Source organism: Pelobates fuscus, chromosome 5 (genome assembly GCF_036172605.1).
Source record: "Pelobates fuscus isolate aPelFus1 chromosome 5, aPelFus1.pri, whole genome shotgun sequence".
NCBI classification, from domain to species: Eukaryota; Metazoa; Chordata; class Amphibia; order Anura; family Pelobatidae; genus Pelobates; species Pelobates fuscus.
The window spans coordinates 39,173,100-39,200,582 of NC_086321.1; the positions used below are offsets into that span (position 1 = coordinate 39,173,100).

The 27,483-nt window shown below is 39.8% G+C and overlaps 1 protein-coding gene across 1 annotated transcript; it reads right to left on the minus strand.

The window, feature by feature from the left end:
• Nucleotides 1-393: 393 nt before the first annotated feature.
• OCLN (occludin) lies at nucleotides 394-26,711 on the minus strand. Its single transcript, XM_063453715.1, has 9 exons — nucleotides 26,565-26,711; nucleotides 21,730-21,859; nucleotides 18,921-19,608; nucleotides 17,034-17,195; nucleotides 11,782-11,921; nucleotides 7,465-7,668; nucleotides 4,715-4,886; nucleotides 4,425-4,466; nucleotides 394-2,217 (listed from the first exon to the last, which is right to left on the minus strand). Exons 2-9 carry the CDS (start codon nucleotides 21,813-21,815, stop codon nucleotides 2,119-2,121), a joined length of 1,593 nt encoding a protein of 530 aa, XP_063309785.1. The 5' UTR covers nucleotides 21,816-21,859; nucleotides 26,565-26,711; the 3' UTR covers nucleotides 394-2,118.
• Between the last annotated feature and the right edge of the window lie 772 nt (nucleotides 26,712-27,483).

Sequence of the window (27,483 nt, forward strand, 5' to 3'; positions counted from 1 at the left end):
AACTTCAAAAAGTAGTTCTCTGCTGCCAATGAACTCGAATGCGCATGTTTGAATGGGTTACATTTTTACACTAGAAGCCCATCATTAATAAAATAAAATACTCAACTTGAGGGACACTTCTTCAATATACAGGACTGAAAACTGCAATGCTTTCCCACAGCTCTGTTTTCATGATCCATGCATCCCTTAGTGGTGATCCACAAGATCAGCCACAAACATATATATTATTGTCCTGTAAAACAATCTAATACATGGAATTACAGTGAAAGTTAATAGAATCGTTTGGTTCAATCCAAGAAATATGGCCACCCTACTTGTTCCCATGGGCTCTGCTAGTCTTAGTGATACAGAGTACCTAAGAGTTCTTAAATAAATCAATTATTTAAAAGGAAAAAAAGAAAGGTAATTTTAGTCCATCTATTTTATTACTTTAAAAAAAAGTCATGTTTTCTTACAGCTTCACACTTACAGGTTTTCCTCTTAAAACAAAAAAAAAAAGCATAATAGGATAAAGAGGAAATACAATATACAATAAAAATTCTACTATAAAAATGTAACCAAAAAAAAAAAAATATATATATATTCTTTGTACATTCATTATTGCCATCGTGAAAGTATTCCACTGATTGTCATTCATACACCTACATTTCACAATATATTTACAAACAAACATTACCTCAGATTAGAAGCTGAAATCGAAAAAACAACTTCTAAAAAAAAAAAATATATATATAATACGTTCATTGGTCTGTATTATGCATGACATACAGCAGCTCATAATGAGATGATGCAGGACAATTACCAGAAGTTGACAGGTTAAGTAGTTCTGCACGGTTTAGAAGAACCTGTGTTTCTAACATTTATTGGTTAATTCTGAAAGCGGCATTATTATTGAATAAGAAACATTCGGTTTCATGTGCTTCCAAATATGCCTACAAGCGCCACAGATATAGCAGTTATTTAGTTATGAGTTCCCCCTGCTTTAGAAATCTACACCAAGCAGAGGAACCCATTTACCCCTAGAGAGGTGGGAGAATTATCAACTGTATCCGTTTTAGATAATATAGATATACAGATATTTGTATTTAATTGTACAGCCCTATGTAAAAATATTCAAGCCAGGGAACTGTATCATGGTCAAGAATACTCACTAGATAGTAGCTCTGCAGTTACTTAAGAACTATACATCCCATAATCTTGGGGGGGAAAAAAAACATGACCTTTTGGAATATCATGAACTATAAAAGGCTATCGACTGCTGCTGAGCCTCTGCTTTCCTTGACAATTGTCCTATCCGAACAGTCAGTCACATATTTTGATCAGTCAATGTTTTAAAGAGATACAATCAGCAAGTGAAATTATCTATTTTCTAAGTATGCATAACAGCAACATTCTATACATTTTACAAAAACAACCTGCATTAAAATAAAATTTTTAAAAAGTGCAAAATAAGTGTTTGCAAGACATTATATGCCCTACAATTTAGCCTGACTATATATTTTTTGCTGGCCTAGTCTTATATAGTGGTGTGTTATGTGATAGTAGTAATTGTTGCAAAAGTATTAAAGTTACTGTAAGGGTACTTAAATTTTTTGTTTTTTTTAAAAAAAACATTTTATAAATGACCGACTGTTCCATATTTTTCCCTTGGTTGCTCCACAGTAGATCTGGTCTATGAGTAATGCAATCAGTATTCCTTGCAAGACAGAAGCAACATCCACATTTCTAAAATTTTAAAATGTGGCTTCATCTTTTAAGGTTCAATTTTTTAACATGTGAAACAATGCACTGAAATTATTTTTTGTAAAATATACACACACACACACACACACACATTTACAAAGTTAAAGTTGAATAAAGTCATAAAAATCTGTAAGTTTTAAACATTACTTATATGTTGCACGTAAAAAAATGTTACCTCCACCATATGATTAGTAATAGAAAAAAAAAAAAACATATTTTGAAGAGAACTGATGTCTTCCCTACATTCAACATTTGGAGGGATTGTATTAGTTACACAGTTGGCAAAAATGTCTTTTTGGTCTTTAGGGCTAAAAGATTATTCAGCCACTGGAATCTTTACAGAATGACAAAGAAGGTATCGGCATCACCGAGCCCTTATTTTTTGTTGTCGTAGTCGCTGACCATCCTCTTAACGTGGTTAAGTTTGTTCTTCAGCTGTTTGCAACGTTTCTTTTTGTTCTGGAAATCTGGAGTCTGATGGGAACAAAGAAAAGATAAAAAATTTAATAAAATTTTAATTAATACTATTTCTACCAATCTCAAACCATCACTAACGAGAGAATTTGTCATATAATATAAAATTGTGATTGAATTGTGATTAAAATGAATATGGAAGGGGGGCGGGGCTTGGGAGCTGAGCTGAACGGACGCCATTTCCAACAGCTCCCGACCTTGCAACGATAATCTTGAAAATATCACAAGCATCTTAATCCTCTCGCAGACATCAACCCCACTCCGAGCATTGGGTAACCGAGAGGAGCCGACTAATGCCCTTCTTTCACCAAACGAAGCCGGGAAAGGTGAAACTTAAACACCGGGCCTACCTCACTCCCACGAGATACGGCCTGGGGTCTCTCCTAGACGGCATCGGGACGGAATACAGCCCGGACTTGGAGGAGACGATCCCCACACCACACAGCAGCCCCACTGCAACCATGGGGCGCCGCACGCAAAAACAGCACCCGACAACGGCAGCAGACCAACCGAACATCGGGGAAATGCTGCAACGACACGCACCCTCCAAAATGGCCGCCACGAGATCCTCCACAGTAGGCCTCCCGCCGGCGCTACCAGAGCGGGCTCACTCACCGGAGCTAAGTCCTGAGGACAAGCGACCCAACTCACCCCTGGTTGGCACAGAGCTAAGCGAGAACACGTTTGCTACAAAACAAGACCTACAAACATGGATGCAGGAGATTCAATCCCTACTAGCCGCGGATATTGGTACCCTCAAGACGGACGTACGTAAAACCGCGGAGAGGGTGAGTGCCATGGAAGGGGACATGCAATCACTGACAAGTGGGACATCAAATCTCACTGCAGCCCTGCAATCCCTGCAGACAGCCCACCAAGCACTAGCGACCCAGGTGGCCACCCAGGAGGACCGCCTGCGTCGCAACCATATCAAGCTCAGGGGAGTCCCGCAAGGAATCACCCCAGAGGAGTTGCCCCACTTTGTGAGGAGGCTTTTAACCTCCATACTACCGCCAGCCACAGCCAGAAAACTCACCCTAGAGGGCGTATTTCGTCTGCCAGCAGGGAACAACACACCAGCCACGGAGGCTAGAGACATTATACTAAAATGTGCCACAACACATGATAAAGCAGCAATACTGGCAGCAATTAAAGGCAAGACTCCCCTACCGTTCGAAAACTCCAACCTGCTCTTCTTCCAGGACCTCACTCGAGCGACACTACACTGGCGGAGATCGCTAAAACACTTAACGGGACGCCTGAGAACCGCAGGCATTCAATACAAATGGGGCACGCCGCGGACCCTGCTGATTCCGCACAACGGGACCGTTCATAGAGCCATGTCGGAGGCAGACATTCTTGCAGTCCTACCACTCCTGGGACTATCGGACGCTACCCAGTCAACAGTCCAGACAGGACCATCCCGGATGGGAGATCCAGCCACTACGAGACCATTTACCCCCCGATCCCCAAGCACCGGCTCGGAAACCTGACGCAACTTGCAAGCAGACATAGCCAACCCGGCTCAAGCGGACTCTAAAACACCTGCACACTGAACTGTTACTCTTCTTATATCTTTGATTGGTTATTTTGTTTTACCTGTTATTACCTCCGTTATTAACCCACACACTCTGTGCCACTCATTCACCCACGCACTCATTTACCCACGCACTCAGTGATAGTCACACACACAGAGACAACCATAAGAGACCTCACCAACGCAGGGAAGCTCCAGACAAGCTATCTACACCTCCTCCCCCCCCCCCCCACCCCCCGCCCCCCCCGCTGTTCCCCTAGGCTCACCGACTGGCTCACAGAGATTGACCACAACCAAAGTAGCACCACGGGTAGACCACCCATGCCTTCTCATGAACACCACAAACCAGTGCACTTACACATAGTAACTCATAGCCTCATTAAGAGTAAACACATATGATCTTAACTACGAAGAGCAGCAATAGGGGCTAATACTACTACACAAAGGGTTATACATCCTGAACCATATGTAAGCACTAATACACACAACCGTTACGTAACATGTTATAAAAAAGAAAATATGTGCTGAACAACTTGACTACATACCGTGAAATGCATATTCTAACCTCTTGTATTTGTCAGTATATTGCATGAAACCAAATAACGCACAAACAAAATAAAGAATTAAAAAAAAAAAAAAAAAAAAAAAAATATGGAAAACCATCTCTTACCGATTTTATGCTCTTGAGATGATTGTATTCTGCTGCAGCGTCCTAGGAATTTAAAAAGCAAATTTATATAAATACTACTACTACTAATAATAATAATAATAATATAAAAAGTGGCGAACAAGGCCTTATTGACGAAAGACTTTACTCAAAATACCATCTCAACTACACATTAAAAATAAATGTTAATTTATTCCTGGAAGTATTACGTAGTTTGAGAAGAGTTGGTTCTACTTCAGACTTCAATTTAATGATAAATCAGTAATGGTGAAGAAAAAATAAAATAAAATTACCTTGTACTCGCGACTTTCTTCTGGATATTCATCAAGTTCTTTGTCCAGTTGAGATAGAGACTTTGTAACATCATCTAATTCAGCCTGTAACCTCTTGTACTCCTGAAGGCCAGCATCAAAGTCACGCTTGTATTCCTGCCTCATTTGGTCTGACGTGATGGGCGGGTACTCTCTGCAAGGGAAACAATTAATTTAATGTTCTGCTCTTTTTGACATGAAAAACAATGACTTGTCAATGAAAATCATAGCATCCAGTAGAAAGAATGCAAGCTGTGCACACTGAATATGACATTGTGGACCTCTGGTTGTAATAGAGCTTTCTCCAAGGCTTGCAGGCCGTTCATCCATGATGTTTTACCCATTCTCCATTTTACAGTGAGATTTTCTGAACTTTCAAGAAATGTAACATTTGTGTATGAAGAAATTTGCAAATATAGACTCTCAGCAGAATCCTTGGAAAATATAAGTTGGTGAAGGGAACATGGGTACATAACTGTGGGGGATTGGGACAGTGAAGTTGTAAATGTTAGTCTTCTGTCTAAGTTTGAATTATGGGCCTGAGAAGATAATGTTTGCTAGGGGAAATCTCAAGGGAAACCCCTAACTAGTGTGAAACTATTAACGTAACTAAAAAAGTGTTTAATTCACTTCCGTCTAAATTTTATTCTTTAGAACTACTGTTGGTGAGGGGGGGCAGGAAAGCAAATTAGAAGAAAGTGCGTTGGGCAAGTATTTTGAGGAAATTGTTTGGGATTATCACTGACCTACTGGGTTTGTTTATATTCTTTGCACATAGACATCAAGATTGGTTTAGAAATCAGTTTAATTTCTAAATGTGATGAGGAACTAGCTTGGAGAAAGCTCTTAGCCCAACAGTGGCGCCTAGTCCTAAGCTTGGAGGGCCATGCGCAGACTGAATACTCTGTGCTTAAACAACTTATTAATGGTTTAACCTGAAGGTAAACCGGTGGCTGGGACCACTTCTAACCATGAAACTTTATTCTGATGATGTTAGGTACGCACAGTGTCCCTGTAAATTTGCTTGTTTCTAACCAACTTAGGTTTCCATTTAACAAGCATTCCAATGGATTTAACACAGTTCGATAAAAAGCAAAAAAAAAACTAAAAACTTTCCAAGTGATTTATCTACTGAAGTCATCATTAAAGGAACACTATAGGGTCAAGAACGCAACAATGTATTCCTGACCCTATAGTTTTGAAACCACCATTTAGGTGGCCTTAGCCCTCTTAAAAGTTAGTAAAACGCACCTTATTTCCATCGCCGTACAGGTCTGCCGGCGCTAGCTCCACCCCCTTGATGATGTAATCAGAATTGTTGATTTTGAGGGGCATCGGCAAGGGGCGCAGCCCAGCGCCATTTTGGTCAATCAGCACCTCCTCATAGAGATGCACCTCTATGAGAAGCATTTAGCGTCCCCACGCAGAGCGTGGAGATGCTGAACGGTAGTGCTGCCTACTGTGCAGCCCTGAGCCAGGAAGTACCTCCAGTGGCCATCTGAGGAGTGGCCACTTGGAGGTGTCCCTAGGGCAACACTGCCTTTTTTTTTTTAATTTGAGAAAAGGCAGTGTTTACATGAAAATGCCTGAAGGATGTGATTATACTCCTCAGAACAACTACATTAAGCTGTAGTTGTTCTGGTGACTATAGTGTCCCTTTAACGTTTACGGGAATTTTAATAGAGCAATCATTTGTACAGTACTGAAATGCAAAAATAGAAAGGGTGGTAAACCACGCCTAAATAGTGCTCAAAAGTGTAGAATAAATATATCATACCTTCATTTTGATCTTGATTAATACAACTTAGTAAGAAGACCTCAAGAGAAACACAAAAAGTACAAACAATAGTGCAATATGCTATAATTAGTGGATACACATATGTGTGACACTTTTGATAAAGCCCAAACCTGGGCGAAACGCGTTAAGTGAAGGATTGAAAATGCATTCTTATATTTTATATTGTTTTTTTAAAATAGGAGTCTATTTTTTTTATCCATCCTTTTGATTTTATCATCCTTTTTGGTGCTGTTGGATTCCTGCTATATCCACATATCCTCTGGTGGGGCTTATACCACCACAAGCTACTACCACCAGAGCAAGTTATTGCTCTGGAAACTGTAAGTAGGATATTTAACTTGTATTATTCCTAATTTGGGCTTCATACTGTACCATTGGAGTTTGTATTTTGTTTTTTCCCCACATACGGTGGCTGAGTTCGGATATCCCATACTATCAACATCTACATATCCTAAGACGGGGATTATAGCATCCAGGCGATATACAGCAGAGCTCTAAGCAGCTCTGTAAAGTGTGAGTTTGCCTTTTATGTGAAATGCCACACATATGTGTATCCACTAATTATAGCATATTTCACTATTGTTTGTACTTTGTGTTTCTCTTGAGGTCTTCTTACTAAGTTGTATTAATCAAGATCAAAATGTATGTAGGATATATTTATTCTACACTTTTGAGCACTATTTAGGCGCGGTTTACCACTCTTTCTATTTTTGCATTTCTTTCCACTACAAGCAGGTATTGGGAAATCCTGCTGGTTCACTGCTGCCTCACATTTTCTGGTTATATAGAGAGCGCCTAACCCTCCTCATTATTTGTACAGTACTGAATCATTTGGAAAGCTTATTAAATTGAGGCTTAAATTATACAGGAAAATGTTAAAATATACACTGGATACAAAGAATTAAAGTTAAAATTACAGTCTTGAAGCGGTTACCTGTCCCATTCCTCGTCATCTAGTTCATCGCACGATTCTCCTCCCGTGGCATAATCTGTGTCTTCGTAATCAATTTGGGATCGCTTTGGTCTCCCTGGGTTTTTTTTACGTGGAGCTTTTTTGCTGGTTGCATCAGAGCTACTGCTGTAAGATTTTGGAGCCATGCCTGCGTCCTTTTTCACTGGAAATACCTCCTCTGGAATTCTATAAAAAAAAAAAAAAATAAATAAAAATAAGGGGTATGCAACAATCTTGTGTAGCAAGTTGGGAGAGAACAGGGTACAATATAGCTTCTGAAAGCAACTGACGCGTCAGCAGCCAATCAGAATCTGATATTCAGACAGATAAGTCGTTTACTCCTCAGTAAATCATTTTCCAGAGAAAATATAGAACGTTAGACCCACTTGATACAAATGTCAAATGCCCTAGGAAGTTAAAGTTAGCTATAAATTCAGTTAAAAAAAAAAAGGATTATACAAACTCATACTTCATGCTGTTCTGCAATTTCACACATTTAGGTCGTAAACCCTTTAGTGCAAAGAGTAACCCAAATAATAAATAAAGGTACAGTATGTACAAGTGGGAAATGATTTAGTGATCACACCATACATAGTTGTATGAAACCAAAATGTAACGAGATGTGTAAATGTTACATTTGTATCATATCATCTTAGCCAGGAGGGGAAATATATAGTGTGACAGATAGAGCGGTGAACACATCCAGCAGGTTGTTAAGTTCCCTACTCTGTTGTGCCTTTGATCAATTGGAACATATCTTATTTGATCATAATTCTCCTCTGGATTAATCATTTTTTGTAGGATTTTCTTTATACTTCATAGATATTAACTTTATTCATGATAAGAGTTTCTAGAACATTTTATTAAACATATTAAAAAAAGTGAAGTTTTATTTATTATTTGGGTTACTCTTTGCACTAAATGGTTTACCCAGGTGTTTTTTTCTTTGTCTTATAGTTAATTAATTCTGGGGGTTACCCCCCTCCCTTTTCCATTAGAGCAACCTGACATTTTCTCACTAGAAGGTCACTCAGTCGATTGTTGAAAATTACTAATACTTTCGATCTATTTTACATATAAGCCCAGATTACTTTTCTTTGTACTCTTCCTGTGCAGTGGAGTAACTGAAGGTAAACTAGAAAAATGGTCAGAGTTGTGGCAGCTGACATTTAATGTGGATAAGTGCAAGATGATGCATCTTGGACATAAAAACCCAAGGGCAGAGTACAGAATATTTGATAGAGTCCTAACCTCAACATCTGAGGAAAGGGATTTAGGGGTGATTATTCCTGAAGACTTAAAGGGACACTGTAGGCACCCAGATCACTTCTGCCCATTGGAGTGGTCTGGGTGCCAACTCCCATCACCCTTAACCCTGCAAGTGTAATTACTGCAGTTTTTATAAACTGCAATAATTACCTTGCAGGGTTAAGTCCTCCTCTATTGGCTGTCTACCAGCCAGCCACTAGAGGGACTTCCGGCTTCTTAAACAACGCTGGATGTCCTCACACTATGCACGAGGACCTCCAGTGTCGCAGGAATCCCCATAGGAAAGCACTGAATAATGCTTTCCTATGGGGGAGGTCTAATACGCACGCCCATTGCAGCGCATGCTCATTAGGTCTCCCCCGCAGACAGATGTCGTGGGCGGGGCCTGACCCAGCGCCGAGGGACATCGCGCTGGATTCAGGTAAGTGTCTGAGGGGATTTTAACAACAACAGCGAGGTGGGATGGGGGGGCGGAAGGGAGGGGGCATTCCAGGATTCTCTAGTGCCAGGAAAACGGGTTTGTTTTTCTGGTACTAGAGAATTTCTTTAAAGGTAGGCAGACAATGTAATAGAGCAGCAGGAAATGCTATCAGAATGCTTGGTTGTATAGGGAGAGGTATTAGCAGTAGAAAGAGGGAAGTGCTCATGCCATTGTACAGAACACTGGTGAGACCTCACTTGGAGTATTGTACGCAGTACTGGAGACCGTATCTTCAGAAGGATATTGATACCTTAGAGAGAGTTCAGAGAAGGGCTACTAAGCTGGTTCATGGATTACACGATAAAACTTACCAGGAAAGGTTAAAGGATCTTAACATGCATAGCTGGGAGGAAAGACGAGACAGGGGGGATATGATAGAAACATTTAAATACATAATGGGAATCAACACAGTAAAGGAGGAGACTATATTTAAAAGAAGAAAAAACTAACACAACAAGAGGACAAGAGGTCTTAAACTAGAGGGGCAAAGGTTTAACAATAATATCAGGAAGTATTACTTTACTGAGAGGGTATTTTTTTTTTATTTTTAATTCTTTATTTTATTTGTGCATGAAATGAACAACCAGGTCTGCACTGCCACTACAGCTGGTGCATACACATATAAAGACATACGAGAATATTGGCATGGCATTGGAAAACATTGCACATTTTTTTTGTTTTTCTCAGAGTGGGAACATATAGTAAAGTGGGACACACTAAGAGCAAGGCATAACGAGTAGCCAGTGATGGCTGACATTTTGACATGTGCACATTCAAGAAGCTAATGCTATGAACGACTTTGGTGTGTTCTATGAGTAGGCTAATTGGTTACATAGCTAGCAGGTGTATCAGTATGCGGTTTGTAGTAGCCAGGTCAACTGCTTATGTGCCTTATGCGTGTAGTAAAAGCTATGCTGGTGCAGTGTGCCCCTAAGTTTGAGGTGTAAACATGCTGGATCTAAGTGGTAAGCTGCATGCAGTATATCACCCTGACTGGTCCAACATGCATGTTCCGGGACAGGCTCTGGGAGTCGTCTGTATGGCGGGCATGATACCTCGCCAATATAAGGCGACTTGCGGTTAGCCGATGCACAGTCTGTTGCGTTGGTGTGGCTGGGTATGATTGTCCATCAGGGCAGGGATCTGGGCAAAGTCCATTTGCAGGTTTCCTGGGTGCCCTAGACATGTTGGACCGAGGCCGCCAAGTCCGGGTAACAGGAGGGTAGAGTCCGCCGGGGTAGGCTGTTGAGTGTAGTCCAGGAAAGCTTGTTGCCGGGTGCCACGTGTAACCTCTCTCTGGGGCTGCCATGCTGCAGGTCGTGTGGACGATGGGTACGTGGTCGGGCCCTCTGTGGGAGTACCGTGCTTGTTGGCAAAATCATTAGTCTCTGGCGGGGGTAGTCTCTTTGCAGCTTTCCGACCCTCCTCCGCCACGGCCGTTAATGACTCGGCTATGTCGCCGTCTCTGCTTGCCATTGGCTTGGCTCGTTGGTGGGGTGGGTAAGAGCTCTTATGGTGGGCTGCAATGTAGGACATGGAGTTCTCAGACTCCTCCAACCCCTTGAGTCTCCATTCGACAGCCTTGCTGTTGGCTCAATGAGGGAATAGCCTTTCTCATCGGCCTCGGCCATCTTGCGTGCCCCCCGATCAGAGCTGCGTGTTGCTGGGCCTGGGTTGCATAGCCACTGGGTGAGGACCGGGATCACCCCCACCGGTCCATGGAGGGGGGGGGGGGGGGGGGGGGGGGGGAACAGGGCCGGGTCCGCATGGTGCTGGGCCTCTGGCTGGGTGCCGTCAGGCAGGATAGTGGGGCAGCGGCCGTCCACCCGTCTCACCACCGGCAAGGGCCTCGACTGAGACGGCGAAGTCCTCACCTCCAGGGGACTGTAACTCGAGGAGTCGGCCTCGCCCTGGATCCAGCGTCCCCTTAGCACTGAGGACCATTGCTGCCGATCTATAGTTCGTTTTTCATGTTTATTTCCTTTAGAAGTTAGTGAGTTGCAGGAGCTGATCTCACTTGCGACCTTCCAGCTCGGCGGTCCGGCCCCGCCCCCCTTTACTGAGAGGGTAGTGGATGCATGGAATAGCCTTCCAGCTGAAGTGGTAGAGGTTAACACAGTAAAGGAGTTTAAGCATGCATGGGATAGGCATAAGGCTATCCTAACTATAAGATAAGGCCAGAGACTAATGAAAGTCTTTCGAAAATTGGGCAGACTAGATGGGCCGAATGGTTCTTATCTGCCGTCACATTCTATGAAGTTTAGGGTAATATTGTCAAAAACATACATGTGTCGGGGGGAGATAACGTAACTCCTTCATTACTGTATTTTATAGAACACACAGTCAGATTCCAACAACCGTGCTTGTGCTTTAAAAAGGACATAACTACTCTTTCTTGAAGGAGTTAATGAGGACAAACTATATCCATGTCCCGCGTAACTTGAACTTTCACTGGTGAACAAGTTTTTTTTTCAACTAATTCTCTTAATCGTTCATTTCTGGTTAATATACAGGACAAGTAGCAATTTTGAAAGAAAAATTTAACTTACGGATGTGATCCATAGTTGGATTCTGGATAGCACTGAACCGCACCATTCATGCTCCTGTACTCCAGAACGGATCCATTGACTTTCTCATTGTACACAGACATTGCAGGCACAGACTCTGGAACTTCTGGTACATTCTTAACCTTTATCGCAAAAACAAATACATAAATAAAAATGAGTAATAAATTGGTACAGCAGCTACACATGTTTGATGACAATGAAAAACAATTACGATACTATATCAAATATATTTGGTTTAGTAATACTATTGGAGGTTCGGGGGCAAGTTCTACATCAGATTTAGACAATAAGTATCTCTAGAACTGCATTCCATGGCTCTTAACCAAGATGAATATTCAGACTTAGCCATATGGGGATTGTAGCTTAAACAGCTTGATAGGCAACCATTGGCTATTTCTAAAAATCAAAGCAGATGTGAGACTGCACCTTCTTATTAGAACCAATAATTTAAAGTTCCATTCCCCCCTTTTAATATATTGAGGACCATTGTTTACCCACCATCACAAGGCAGGATCATATCAAATGCAGGTTTTGTCCCCTCAAAGTCCAATATATAACACGTACAAATACACATGGGTTTCTTCACTAGAGGTAATTGCAGTAAATTTAAAACCAAATCATGGCAACTTCTTAGCGGCAGGGTAATAAATACTCTCCATACATAATACATAATGCGATTGGGGAGATCTGTTGATATTAAAAAAATGCTCTTCTAAAAAAAGTGGTACAAAAATATAAAAAACAAAACAAAAAGAGGAGGCGACAGCAATGAAATATGCCTGATGATTCCACCGGTTTCCATGGCGATTGCCCTACTTTTAGTACTTTAAAGAGGTACACCAACCACCATGACCACTTCAGTGATTTGAAGTGGTCATGGTGTTAAGAGTCAGTATGTGCAGTATTTCAGCTTGAAATACTGCACATACTGAGATATTTGTAATTGTGTGCTGGGGGCTAGTTGCATCCCCACCACACGAGATTGGCAGACCAGAACACAGGCTTGCGATTAGACCGCACGTGGCCCCAGTGACTACGGAGAACCGTGGAAGATCAGTGCAGGAAGCTTCTCCCAACACTGGATTTCAGGTGAATTTTGCATATTGAGAGGGGGTCCTTCTGCAGAGTGCCTACAATAGGGCATATTACACTAGAAAGCTCCCCCCTCTCAAATAGATTTATAGTAAACAATACCCTTTAAGCCAATTCACCCCCAATTGTGTTTCTTTCTCTAGGCACCCTCATGCTGATAAGTGCAAAGGGCACCAATACCGGGAACCAAGATGGAGGCACTCCTAATAGATCAGGGCCCTACTTTCTGTCAAAGATCTGCATCTATTCGCAGTTCGTACTCGCACCTCTGACACCCACTGTCAAGACTTCTCTAGAGCTGCGTTGTTCCTATGGAACTCCATTGCCTGCTCTGTTAGACTCTTACCTAGTCTGAGTTCCTTCCTTCAGGAAGGCATATCAATTAAACTGTTAATAGTTTTCCCTCCGTGCACCTTGGTAACCTACCCAGTTTCCTCTATTCCAACTGTTTCAGACAATAAACTAAGAGAGGAGGAGGATGAGTGCCCAAGTGTAATAAATTTAATATATAACTTTTAATAGAGCCCTTAAAATCAGAGTGGAAATCACCACCAACAGTGAAACAAACTTGGTAAAAGAGGAACTGTTCAAAAGTTACAGTGTCCTCAGAACAAAAATCTATTTGCGCAGAAGACCGATATTTGCCCAAATCAGAGATATACAAGTAAGATTGTATGCAAACGCCTTTCAGGCTTCCAGGTCTTTTCTGTTTTCTCCTTTCTAGACAATAAACTAACCTTCATTGTAAACTACTCTAACAACCTACTTTTTCACATTCATGATACATCCCACTTTACCCCACTCCATCTAGAATGTAAGCTTGCTCGAGCAGGGCCTTAATATCCGCTGTTCCTGTTAGTCCACCCCATCGTACAGCGCTAAGGAATTTGTTGGCGCTTTGTAAAGAATGAATAATAAAAATGTGGTTTGTGTGAAAGCAGTCTCTGAAAATAAGGCACATTGCTTTCCTACTAAATGTAATGGCAGTTAGTGGGCAGAATAACTCGTTTTTCTTGCTTTGAGTCAGAGTAAACAAACAGAGGTCAATTGTAGAGGACGACGAAGAAAAAAAAAAATAAAGTATAAAAAAGGACAATAGTAGAAGGAACAAAATTATTGGAGGAGAAAGTCAGACTCTGGAATCCACTCAATTATAAAAGGTTTAGGCATCAATCACAAAATTTAAGACGCCTAATGTGGGGAGATAGTGTAATAGTGAATATATGTCCATATTAAATGGAACACTATATTAATAAATATACACACTATTATTACTGATTATAACATTGCAAGCATGTTCTTTTGCATGTCTCTGTAGTGGAATATAAAATTAGCTTGCAGTAATAGCACACCTAGTGTCTGCATCTACTGCATGCCCTCCCTACTTCAGACTTCTCACCAAAAAGCCTCTGGTCAAGCCACACCTGGCGTGCACGCGCGCACACACACACACACACACACACACACACATTTTAAATGTTTAGACAAAGCGAGACAAATGGTGACAATAATGGAGCAAGAGATTTGTTCTTAGTTATTTTGGTGTACATTTTTAGTTCTTCCCCTCCCCCCCACTCCAATTATTCCCTGCATGAATGTGAACACTCCAATTTCACAGTTACTATGGCAATCAGAATCTGAGAGACAAAGGACATATGAGCCCCAACCCCGGTATATTTGCAGCAGCAAGTTGCATTCTTCTGTTTCCGGTATGCATCCAGGGTAAACAGAATGACTATGCAATGAAACTACAGACCACACCCAGAAACTGGCAGCGCAAAACAAATTCTTCTTCACGTGTTATCATCTGCACAAAGCAGCTCTTTATCACAATCTCCACTATAGAATTTGGACTCCAGATTTATTTATTTAAGCAGTATCTGTAAAAAGTTTACAACATGGTTTATCTGCTCATTTACAAGCAAACCATTAAAGATTTTACACAGTCACAAGGTTTTAAAGTTCGTGAAAACCCGTTTCCTTGGACGTAGCAATGAAAAAAAAAAAAAACACAGACGAAACAAACAAAAACAAACATTGTGGTCATTTTGATTATTCTATTAAAAGTAGTTGTTTGGAAATAAAATTGAACGTGCGTATAGAATTCACAAATATACAGATTTTTTTTTTTTCTTTCATTTTCTAAAATTAGATACTTTTCCAAGCTCAAATATGGCCAGTAGCGAAAGTGACCTCGCCACTTGGCCCAAGATCCGTTTTTAAAAACATGGACACAAGTTATTCAAAAACTCTCAGGGTGGTGGGGGAATGGTTTGTGTAAACACACATACAAATTTTACAAAAAGGTACATCGTGCAACCGTCATGTAAAAATCCAAGTAAACTTACAAAGAGAAAAAATAAAAAAATAAATAAAAAAAAGAGCTTTTAAATTGGCCGAATTAAACAGATCTGATGGGAAAAAGTAAAGGAGTAAATAAAACATTACTGGGCTTTATTCACTAAACCAGGAGTATACAATCTTTAGCACTTCACCTGTTGTGAATTACATCTTCCAAGATGGTTTGCCGGTATTATGGCTGTGAGAGCATTATGGGAGATTTAGTCCAAACCATTCGGAGTGCACCGATAGTTGCATACCCCTGAACTAAACAGACAAATCAAATGACAAAAATTTAGGCGGAAATAAGCAAATTGAGACTATAGAGGAGTTGGAGAATTTTGCCACGTAAGCCAACGTTGCCTAAATTTCATCTTGCTCTCCCAGCTTTTATCCTAAGTCCCTCAAAGGGATTCTCTCATTGCTTCCTATATGAAAAATGTACTGTGCACTAGTGATCTGGCCTGGGCAGTTTAATTCATGACAAAATCCATGCATGACAATATGGAGAAATGTAACACCCCCATGTGGCTCATAACTCGTGCATAGAGCTTCATTAATGCAATACAAACCATGCCTATTAAAGTCATGTCCACAAACCTCTCATTGTGCCAGAGGTTTACGGAATATGCAGTGTTAGACAGTGCAGAGATAAGGCAGTTTGTTACATATCCTGCATACATTTTCAGAACTTTGTGCAAAGGACAATCAAAAAAAGGTTTATTCTAGTTTTCTTTGCCCATTTTAATACATAGTATCCATAATAATTACTTGTTTTCAAGAGATTAACAAGACATTATGCACAAAAGATGTAAAATCTCTGGTGTTTAATAGCTGGATTGGAGTGTGTAGTGTACTTAACTCTAACGAGCACAGATTTATACAGGCATTGTTGTTTTTTAATCTCAAAAAGAATACCAACAGACGCACCTATTACTTTCCTCTTCCAGCTATTGTAAGAAAGCTTAGTGAAATGATTTATATCAGTCAGAGAGGCAGGAATGTACGTTTAAAACTCAAAAATTAAGAGGGACACTCTTTAGGGAATAACAGCTTTGGGATCTAAATCCCGATTGCAGGGTTCTAAGATGTAGAGGGCCATGATGGCTTTCTTAAAAGGGACACTATAGTCATCAAAACTACTTTAGCTTAATGTACAAATCATGCATCTGACATTTCACTGCTCAATTCTCAGCCATTTAGGAGTTAAATCATTTTTTTTCTGTTTATGCAGCCCTAGCCACACCTACCATGGCTGTAACTGACACAGCCTGCATGAAAAAAAATGGTTTCATTTTCAGTCACATGTTAACTAACTTTAAAAAGGTTTTATCTCCTGCTCTGTAAATTTAACTTTTTATTACATACAGCAGGCTCCTGCATGGTCTAGCGAGCTATTAACAGAGCAGGAGATAATTCTAAAATAAATAGAATTTGAAATAAATGTGTAAACATTAGATGACTCTATATAGGAAGCATTTAGGAAGGCTGTGCAAGTCACATGTTTTGGTGCCTATACTGTCCCTTCAATGACTGGATAAGCATGCTAGTCTAATACTAGACTATACACGTTCCATGGATTGTCAAAAGGAATTATTGAATCACTACCATTTGCAGTTTGCCAGTCATGCGAGACTCCATAGCTAAATGGTTTGCTTATAGAGGAGAAATTAGTATAATATATCCACCAAGAAAACAGGTAGAAAAATATCACCATTTATAATGTACTCTGGAACGTCAAATGAAAGAAAGAAATTTAGTTTTCACAGCTACAATGTAGATTTCCAGTTTTAATTCCTTACCCATTCCTCCACCTGAGGATCTCCAGGTTCCGCAAACTGCTCTTTCTGCCAAAGGATGCCCATTTTGCCACAACGGTTGATTTTTCTGCGGGTTTTAACAGCGAAGAATATAATGATGGCAAATGCCACAACAATCATGAAACCCAATACAATTGCAATAGCCTAGAGAGAAGGAAGAAGAAAAGAGTATATATATTCAAGTCACTTGTTTAATAATTTTAGATTAATAATATTGGCTCATAGAGTATACATAGAAATGTTAAACTCCAATTTTCGGACAATTTTTTTAAGGTTCTAGTTCAAAGGTGCCCAAAAGGTGGATCCTTAGATCTTGTATAACAAAAACATTACATGATGCTTTGCATGCCTTCAGATTGACAAAGCATCATGGAAGGTGTAGTTTTAAAACATCTGGGGATCTGCCTTTTGGGCACCCCTGTTCTAGATTATAACCAATGAAAGCTGTGAACGTGTGGCATTAGAATGAGGTTAGAATTTTAACTGCATCATAGTTTCATACAGAATAATGCAATGTAGGTAAATTGTACTACAATGTGATATACAGGCTAGAGTGGTAAAAATCTGACAGCTAAATTAGAAAAGAAAAAATATTTAAACAAAAACCCACTTTGTTTAGCCTCAGTCACCCCCTTCCCTGAGTTCTAATGCCTAAACATCCTTTGTTGAACATTCTGTTCATTTTAGAATTGTATCTCTTGCTCTGTTAACAACATGCTGGTGTTTACAAAGGCCTCCTGTGTATGATTAAAATTCAATTAGCAGAGCAGGAGATGAAACTTTCTAAAGTAAACACATTGTGCTGATACTTCCTCATGGAGTGTTGCAAGAATACAGCATCCAGAATGCAACGGGAGCCAGGAAAGCTGCATGTTACAACTCCCTGGACAAGCTTTTACTTATGACCTTTCCCTCCACAAAATATTTTTTTGCAGGATATTGAAAAGTTGACGGGTCACCTTCTACCCTCATTACAGTACTTCACACGACAAGACATACCACTTTTTAATTTGGAAAATAAGGTAGCCATTTAGAATGCAGTTTAATGGTGGCTTGCTTTTGCCATCTCTCACAGGATGATGGAACTTGCATTTAGCTCTGCAGACAACTATGACAATTATTTATGTAAAAAATAGAAATAACGTAAACCAAAAGCAAATGGAATTTTTCACGGCAGAAGGAAAGGTCAACCAAGACCAGAACATGTTTCACAATGACATGCTTTCTCAACATTTGCAGCTACTGTATGATAGAATTCAGAGCAGAAAGGTGTTGGGCTTTGTGGATACCTATCTTCCCCCACTTTGGTTACTACTGAATTACACCAAGCTGACACAGAACCATTTCACAAAGCTCTGAACATGGACTGCCTTGCATCGGCATCAAGCTAACTTGCCGACTCTAGAAGAGGCCATGCACATCACAAGATGCCCCCCTCAATAGCCAGTTCAGTCCCTCTTCCTCATGTAATTTCAGAAAAAAGGTGGGGTGGTGCACGAAAGCAGTAAGAGGGGATGTTCTTGCAACATAACTTATACAAGTGGCATTAGCTACATTATGGGGCTTGGAGTGTCTCAATAGGTATTGCAATTCAAAAGTATTGCCTTTGGGTTAGTTGTGGGGGATGATATGATATGAAACAGAGGGATGCTTTTTACAGAAAATATGACCAATACATCATACATCCATAATCATTAGGTATAACGAGACTGATATTTAAACTTTGAATTTCTCAATAGAACTTATGAAGGAGAGCTCGGTTGATGACACGTCTTTTGTTTCCTCATTCAAACAATAGCCATAGAGGAAATAAATACAAAGTTATCTGTGTAAATATTATGTGTAACACAAACAACGTGCAACACTCACCTCTTGTGGTTCCACCACACAGTAATGGTAAAGGTACTGATTGACAAACACTCCGGTAGTTACTGGAGAGTAAAACTGGTTACAAATAGAAGCAATCTGGTTGTAAAACGAAGATCCAGAAGCCTGAGCCACAGGGTTTACTCCGATGGTATAGACAATGGAGGCAATGAAGACCAAACCGCCAATGACCCCAGACACCACAATAACGATCAGGAAGAACTTACGGGTGGTAGTGATGTGATTCCTTGTAACCATCAATACAAACACCACTATGGAAACAATAAAGCAAATGGCCGCCATGGCAAGGATGAAACCTTTGGCAGCTCGGGGGTCTGTATAATTTCCTCCATAAGCAAAACCCCCTCCTACGGATGATCCTCCAAATCCATAGCCATTATATCCTCCATAACCAGAAGATCCGTATCCTCCATAACCAGAAGATCCACCAAAGCCGTAACCCATGGACTGTCCTGTTATATCCAAATCCCAGGGTAAGGTAGAAGCTACGCAGGCAAAGATGCCAACACACATGACAACAATAAGAATAGCCATTATCTTGATGATGCCTGGAGGAGAAGACCACTTGTAGAAGTGTTGAACCTCATCATCTGGGTAGTAGGAGTAAGCTGGCTGTGAGTGCATCTCGCCACCATACACATCTCTGCTCGGGGCATAGTTGGACGGCTTGCTGTAGAAGAGAAAAATAAAATATGAAAAATTATATTATATATATATACACACACACACACACACACACACACACACACACACACACTACAAACACTATATACATACACCATCTAAATTATGAAGTCTACACTAAGCATTCTGCTCTGGTCACTTTTACACAAGTCCATAAAATCCCAGCCAGCTCTGATTTTCATTTTCAGAGCCCAAGTATGAAACTAATCTCACAATAAACTGTTAAAGGTTACAATACTACCAATAACACTATCTAGAAAAGTATAGATCCCTATATAGAGAAATAAAAAAGAAAAAAAAAATAGTAATTTACTTGCTCATGTTTTATCTTCCCAGAATTTCTGCCATTAGCGAAACCTCTTACAACGTATAAATTTAGTAATTTAGAGACAAAACATCAGAACTCAATGGCAGGGATCCGCAGTACCCAAAATTGTAGCTAACGGAAGTAATTGCTGGGTGTCACAATGTAACGCATCAGTCAAGACTTTATTGGAACAAACATAAAAAACAATGCTTCAGCCTCAGGGCCTTAACATACGTTACATTTTTTGTCCAAATGATCCAATAAATGCTTGACTGATGCACTGCATTGTGTATTACCTCTACTAACCTCAAAGGCTGATTTTCCAGTCATTGAGTGGGATCTGAATTACAACTATTGAGGTTTGTTCAATAAATAAGGTGTTTCCAACGCCGTGCACATGGCAAACCAGTAGACCAGGTTTTATCAGAGTCTGTAGTTACCAATGCCTAGACCTTGGACCGTCACTTTGACTTGAAGACCAGGCTAGAAACCACTGCACTAAACACTGAATTGTAAACCGAGTTGCAACATTTTGGCCAAGATAGTCATTTGGAAACACAAAATTCCAACTCTGCTATAGTCACAGCTTGGCTTTAAATTCCGTAAAAATATTATCCCTCATCATTCATACCTATTCAGTTTATGAAAGGGTGTTCTGTTTTGTAGCACGTTATGATTAGAACACAGCAAGATATACTTCAAATTACGGATAATAAGCAAAACAGTAAATATTGCAGATCCGCCCTAAGCATGAGTTCATCCACGTGCAAACGTATACATGGCTGCCTTTCATTATAGCAGTTTCCATTCACAGGGAGGCACGTCAAGGATATAATTGGGATGGGCGGATAGGGCTAGAAGTAGTTAAATTCAGGGAACAAAAATTGTACACCCTGTCTGTCTAATCTAAACATAGCAAATTCCCAACAATCCAGCTAATACCATGAATAACTTGTTTTCCTTCAAATTAGGTATGAAATTCCACTTCTGAAATCATTGTTTATTGACATGTGAAGAAACTTCCCAGTCTGGCTCATGTCGACAAAAATACCATAAGAATGCAGTTACTGAAAATTGCTCTGAGGTGTAGTATATAGCATTCGTATCGATTAAACGATCTACTGTCTCAATGCAGGGATTCACATCATGTGTTCAAGTAGCAATAGCCCATGTATAGTAGCTCATTACAGACCTGACGTTTTATGGTTAGAGGGTTTAATCACATTCTAAGTTTTACAATTTGCTTTAATGGACTGTTAAGTAGTTATACTAAGTTTATTTAATCACTAAAGCGTGAATTGCTATTGTTGGTATTCAAAGTGAATTTTGAAATTTTAGGCAAAAAAAAGCAGAACGGAACCCCAAAGTAGCTCATTAAACCCCCTCATGCCCCCCAATAGGTTTACTCACATAATATATATATATATATATATATATATATATATATATATATATATATATATATATATATATATATATATATATATTAATGCAAGGTCCCTTTCTGTGTCTCACCACTCACTCATAGGAGACAAACAAGTATACATGTTGTTCATGTCTTTTCAGTGAATCCATTCTCAGTGACTATGTTACAGCACTTTACCAGATGCAGTATGTTTAATTTAGAGGCCAATATCCATATTTGCTACATTAAGCGATTTGCGTGAATCATCTTAGCTTTAACCCCTTAAGGACACATGACATGTCATGATTCCCTTATATTCCAGAAGTTTGGTCCTTAAGGGGTTAATTAAAAAACATATACATAAATAACATTCAATAAGGATGCAAAATACTTACTATTCATTTGGGTTATAAGGTGGGGGGCTTTCAAAATGCCTGTTCGACGACATTGGGGGGCTTTCAAAATGCCTGTGCGACGACATTTTTTGGATTTTGCAGGACCAGATGGAAATCGGCAACGTTCAACCTAAAAGCACAAGAACAGGATAAAAAGTCACGTAACAAAAAGAAAAACGCAAACAAATAAATAAATAATGCAAAGTGTCTGCTGAAAATAACCACGTTTATAGAGAGATGCCATGGTCTAAGCTTCCACTTCTATACGGACTGGGATATCAAGTTTATGTCAGAAAGCACTATCAGTGTGGTTCTCTTCACATGTAACACGTCACTACACGTGATCCATAAATGTGCAGGTGTTTGTAAGGAAAACCTTGTTCCTTTAATGGAATACATTGTATATGCATATATTTTTTGCTTTAGGAGTCTTTCACAAGCAGTCACACGGCTGAGGAATGTGGAAAAATATGAACATGATAGATTTCGGTCTTTAATTCATTTTTTTTTTTGTCGGTTCAAGGGAACATTTCATACAAAAGGAAAAAAAAAATACAACAGAATTGACAAAAAATAAAAAAATGTGCATTTCATGGACCAGTCTGAAATGTAAACATACACTCTAAACACGTACTTGCTCTGTAGTAGTTATAGTGCCCCTTTAAGTGATATAGAACTAATAAAAGATTGGTCACTAAATTATTAATGGTAGAAAAATGACAGGGAAACAGATTTTTTTTTTTTTTTTTAAACTAAATTAACAGAAAAGATAGTCATGTTTGTGTAAGTGTGAATATATTGCATTGTTTGTATTCCCACGACTGAACATCTCCCACAATCAAATACATAAATGTAACGGTGCCATCCACATTGCAAGCTCAACATGCACACCACAAAAACGCTACCACAACATCTTGGGAGAGGAAGGTCGCTTAACTCTTCAAAAGCCATTGTGAAATAATCAATCAGGGCTTTTCAATAAAGTGTTGTGGTGGAATCTCGGTAAAAATAAATTTAGTAGGCCGAGATTACCACGTGGCATGTGTACGTGCATATGCTGACGTATCGATCAGTTGGTTGCACGAGGCAAGATACGATCAGTAGTGTACGGAGCATGTGCAAGAATACAGGATATAGTATTCCCCTCCTCCATTGTGCTGGACAAGCCATGCGGTCAAACAGGAAGTTAATTCTTATTTGTGTTGATTGGTTAAGAGAATGTGCGGGTGGAGCTTAATATGGGAGGAGTTATATGCCTATATAAGGAGCCTGCACTATTGTCCGGGGCTCAGAATTTGCTGTATTTTGGTGACGCTAGTCCCTCTGAGTCCCGATCGGTGATCCAATAAAGAATCTCTTCCTTCCTGAAGAAACCTGTGTCCATCTCTCTGTGCTTGGCTTCCGTCAGTTTCTCCGGTATCAGTGTGACTTGTGTGGCATTCAGATTTTAAACTTCTGTAGCCGTATTGGTAAGATTCTCAGAGTCAGCTATGTTTTTATATTAGTTCATTTGACCTAAAATTAAAAATTCACTTTTAATTCCTGATACTTCACACATTACTGAATAACCTTGACTGTCTGAGAAATGAAGAGCATACCAAACTAAATTGTCAACATTTTGCTAAGTAACTATCGGTTTATTAAGCTAAGTGAATAAACTTTCTTCAGTAGTACATTTGCTTTACATGTAGTTTTACAGAAACAATTTGCATTGCAGAGATCCTATAAAGGGTTAACAACTCTTACAAGAACAATGTATAAACCCTGCTGTGAAAAAATAGGAAACTACTTTTTTTTTTTTTTCTGTTTTGTTGTATTAAAAAAAAAAAAAAAAAAAAAAAAAAAAAAGTCTCCCAGCTAAGTTCATGAGAACAAAGTGTGCATTTTACAAAGAGGAAACAGGAGAAAGCTGTTGCAGGGAGCTACCATCTTGCAAACTACATTTCAATGCCTATTTGCAAGACAAGAATGTTACATAGTTCACAGAATTTAATTAACCCTTACATTGCTTTCGACTGGAGATGGCTGCGTTGCAGTCTCTTAAATGACAGCCACAATATCAAGGAAAGTAAAGAAAATTAAAGTCCCTCCATATATTTTAAAAAGTAATCAAAAACATTATAGACACTAATATTTTTTGAGCCCCTGTAATTTTGGTATTAAAGGTTATAAAGATCCATCATGAGGCTTCCGCTTTGAAAAAACGTAAAATACAGAAACCCCTCCATCATATTATGGGTCCTTTCAATAAGAGTAAATTGAGAGAACCCCCACACAATTGGTCCTTTAGCCAGGATCCCCCACTATATACTATCAGTCCTTTCAATAAACAAAATATAGATACCCCTTGTACCTTCAGTCCTTTGAGTAAGATACTAAATTGGTCCATTGACAAAACATCGGAACTCAATGGCAGGGATCCGCAGTACCCAAAATTGTAGCTAACAGAAGTAATTGCTGGGTGTTACCAGGGATAGGCAACCTTCTGCATCCCAGATGTTGTGGACAACATCCCCCATAATGCTCTTACACCCATAATGCTGGCAAAGCATCAAGGGAGGTGTAGTCCAAAACAACTACAGGACATACTTGAAAACAGGAAATACTTGAAAACGAGCAAAATCTCAATGTATCTTTCCTGGTAAAATATTTTATAAATAAATAAACTGGAGTGCCGAAGGTTGCCTATGCCTGCCCTATACTATTGGTCCATTGAATAAATGTAGGGACCCACTCTATACTATCAGTACATTGATTAAGTGTAGGAACCCCTGTATTACCTGCCCTTTGAGCGAGGGCTTATTGAGAGACCCACCCATGCCAAATGTCCTTTTCGCAAGAGTAAATGGAGAAATGATCCACCCCCATATGTCAGTCCTTTCAATGTTATGATAACGTCTCTATTTTAACCAGAAAAAAAAAAAGAAAGAAAAAATTAATAATGGGGATTTTTTTTCCCTCCCTTGCTTAGTAATTGGGGAGCAATAAAAAAAAAAAAAAAAGGTCCGTCAGTGTCACAATAAAACCCGCCTGTTTGGAATGAAGGATCGGAGATTGGAGCTTTCCTTATTGCTCTACTCCTTGAACTGAGATTTTAATTATAACAAGAGCTAGTTATACAAGTTATCTAAATACGTGTCACTGCCAGGAAGGTAAACAGATCTCTGTCTTCAAACTGAAAAGTGTAATTAGTATTATTTATACAGCTCTGAGGTGAGGGCAAGCTTGGAACAATGTGTACACTATGCCAATGGCCTATGAAGGGGTTAATATTTTGAAGGGTCACATTGTCTAATGGGTTGACGATTACCTGGGCACCATTGGTATGGCCTTATTGTCTGTAGAGACCCGGATGAAATTAATCTATCTACTGCAGCCCGCTGAAGTGCTTTCTGTGTCTGGAGTTTATCATTTTTTTCAACAGTTTATAAAAGTGCCAGTTTGAAAAAAAAAAATGACATTTTTCTAACTGGCGGGGGGCCTAAATATCTCCTTGGCTGTCACTTGGATAGCCGGGAAGATATTCTTGCGTTTCTGTTAGCCCCAAAAAGCTTAATAGAAGTGGCAGGTACACAGATCAGGAGTACACCTGCCCTCCTCCCACCAATGAGATGTACTACAGATCATTAAGAAACAATGAGAGGCTGCATTCCCAATTTGGTCAGTTTCCCAGCACAGACTTAAATTATGCATCATGGAAAGAGTCAAGGATTTGCAAAGGCTGTAGAAAAACTGTTATTTCATATACCTACAAAGAAGACATGCAGGGAAAAAAATACATATATATATCTACTAAACAGTTAAAAAGTAAATGTAGTGTTCCTTTAAGGCCAACAAGAAATCATGGAAATTGTAGTTATAAAGCCCTATGCTTTGGCAATGACTGTAACATTCCTCCGGATTAAATACAGAGACTAATTAAAGATTTAATAACCATCATTCTTAGACGAAAACAACAGGATTAAAGAAAAAAAATTGTGAAAGAATTGGGTCATACTATAAAATGTGTACCTGAAAAACCATAACTCCACATAGGAAGTAAATAGTTACAGACAAGAATATTAGGTCTGCAAATGTAGTATTCAATGGTTTACTGACTGATCTCTTCCGATAAGCCCAACCTTTCTACTGCAAAGTGTCTTCAACTATATCTTTTCCTATGTCCTTTTTTAAGCCCAATAAGGTGAATTTAAACATTTTCCAATGCAGTTATTTTGATCTAAACTGTGTAATATTGACACACATATATATACACACACACATACATACATACATACAGGGATGAATGCACTCACTGTTCTCCAATTACTTTTCCAAAAGAAATGTTGTAATGCCTTGGTGCACCACGCTGGAACCAATAAATATATCAGCAAAGAAAAGTGGCCACTCACAGGTCTTTAGTTTAAAAAATAAATACATTTAAGTTAATCAATTAATCATTATATTGTGTATATTATATAAACAACGTGAGTCTGGCAAAGCATTATAGGAGTTGCAGTTCCATAACATTGTGAATATACCTGTTGGTAATCCCTCCTGTTTTAACAGGTAATACACTGCAATCACCTGACTCACTCAACTGTGCAGCTTAAAAGCAAATCTATCCTAATAAACAAGTCAGGATAACAGCTATTATTAGCGATTGCCTAATCATTGATTTTTAGAACATTATTGTAAACGGTCAGTTAACTATACAAACTACAACCCACAGCCTGGTCTGTGCCTCCAACCCTCCCCCATCCACAGAACAAGCCCCACAACTCGATGGAATTCTCCAGGGAAGTGGATACCTTGTAACCAGGAGCTGAATACAATAGAACACAGAATGTTCTTACCTGGAACGCCTGCTGTCCCTGACCTCTGTTATCTCCTGCTCTGTCCACAAGAATCAACCCACAGAAACTTCCTCCAAACTATATTGAGGTCCGGGGACTCGGGTCCGCTGGTGTCCCGGTGGCTCAATCAATACACTGAGGACTGATAGAGACTCACAGAGCTCTGCCTTCCTTCCCCCCAATCTCTCCACCTCTCCACCTCCCCCCGGGACAAGGCGTGGCAAGGTGATAGACACATGAAACTGGGGAGGAGAGCAAACTGGTTCCACTGATTGAGATCAGCCAGTTTCTATCATCAGCCTGCATGACTGGATCTTGTTTCTATTTTGTCTCTAGGAACTAAATGGGGAAAGGGGAGTTTAGGTGAAAGGCAAGAACTGCTGGCAGAGCTGATACTACCTGGTGATGTTTCATGGCGGGGTACAGATGGCTGTGTTGGTGATGTTTCATGGTGAGCTAAAGTTGGCTGTGTTGGTGGTGTTTCATGGTGAGCTATAGCTGGCTGTGTTGGTGATGTTTCATGGTGAGCTATAGCTGGCTGTGTTGGTGATGTTTCATGGTGAGCTATAGCTGGCTAGGTCTAGTGATGTTTCATGGTGAGCTTATAGCTCTCTGTGTTGGTGATGTTTCATGGTGAGCTATAGCTGGCTGTGTTGATGATGTTTCATGGTGAGCTATAGCTGGCTGTGTTGGTGATGTTTCATGGTGAGCTATAGCTGGCTAGGTCTAGTGATGTTTCATGGTGAGCTTATAGCTCTCTGTGTTGGTGATGTTTCATGGTGAGCTATAGCTGGCTGTGTTGATGATGTTTCATGGTGAGCTATAGCTGGCTGTGTTGGTGATGTTTCATGGTGAGATATAGCTGGTTGTGTTGGTGATGTTTCATGGTGAGATATAGCTGGTTGTGTTGGTGATGTTT

What these genes read in the sequence shown, in the direction of transcription:
- OCLN (XM_063453715.1), bottom strand. Translation starts at nt 21,815, where the DNA reads ATGTCGTCGCACAGGCATTTTGAAAGCCCCCCAATGTCGTCGAACAGG. An exon ending in TCCAACTATGGATCACATCC is followed by an intron (nt 7,669 to 11,781) that starts GTAAGTTAAATT and finishes TTTTTTTTATAG; the next exon opens with AATTCCAGAGGAGGTATTTC. An exon ending in ATCTCAAGAGCATAAAATCG is followed by an intron (nt 2,218 to 4,424) that starts GTAAGAGATGGT and finishes TGTTCCCATCAG; the next exon opens with ACTCCAGATTTCCAGAACAA.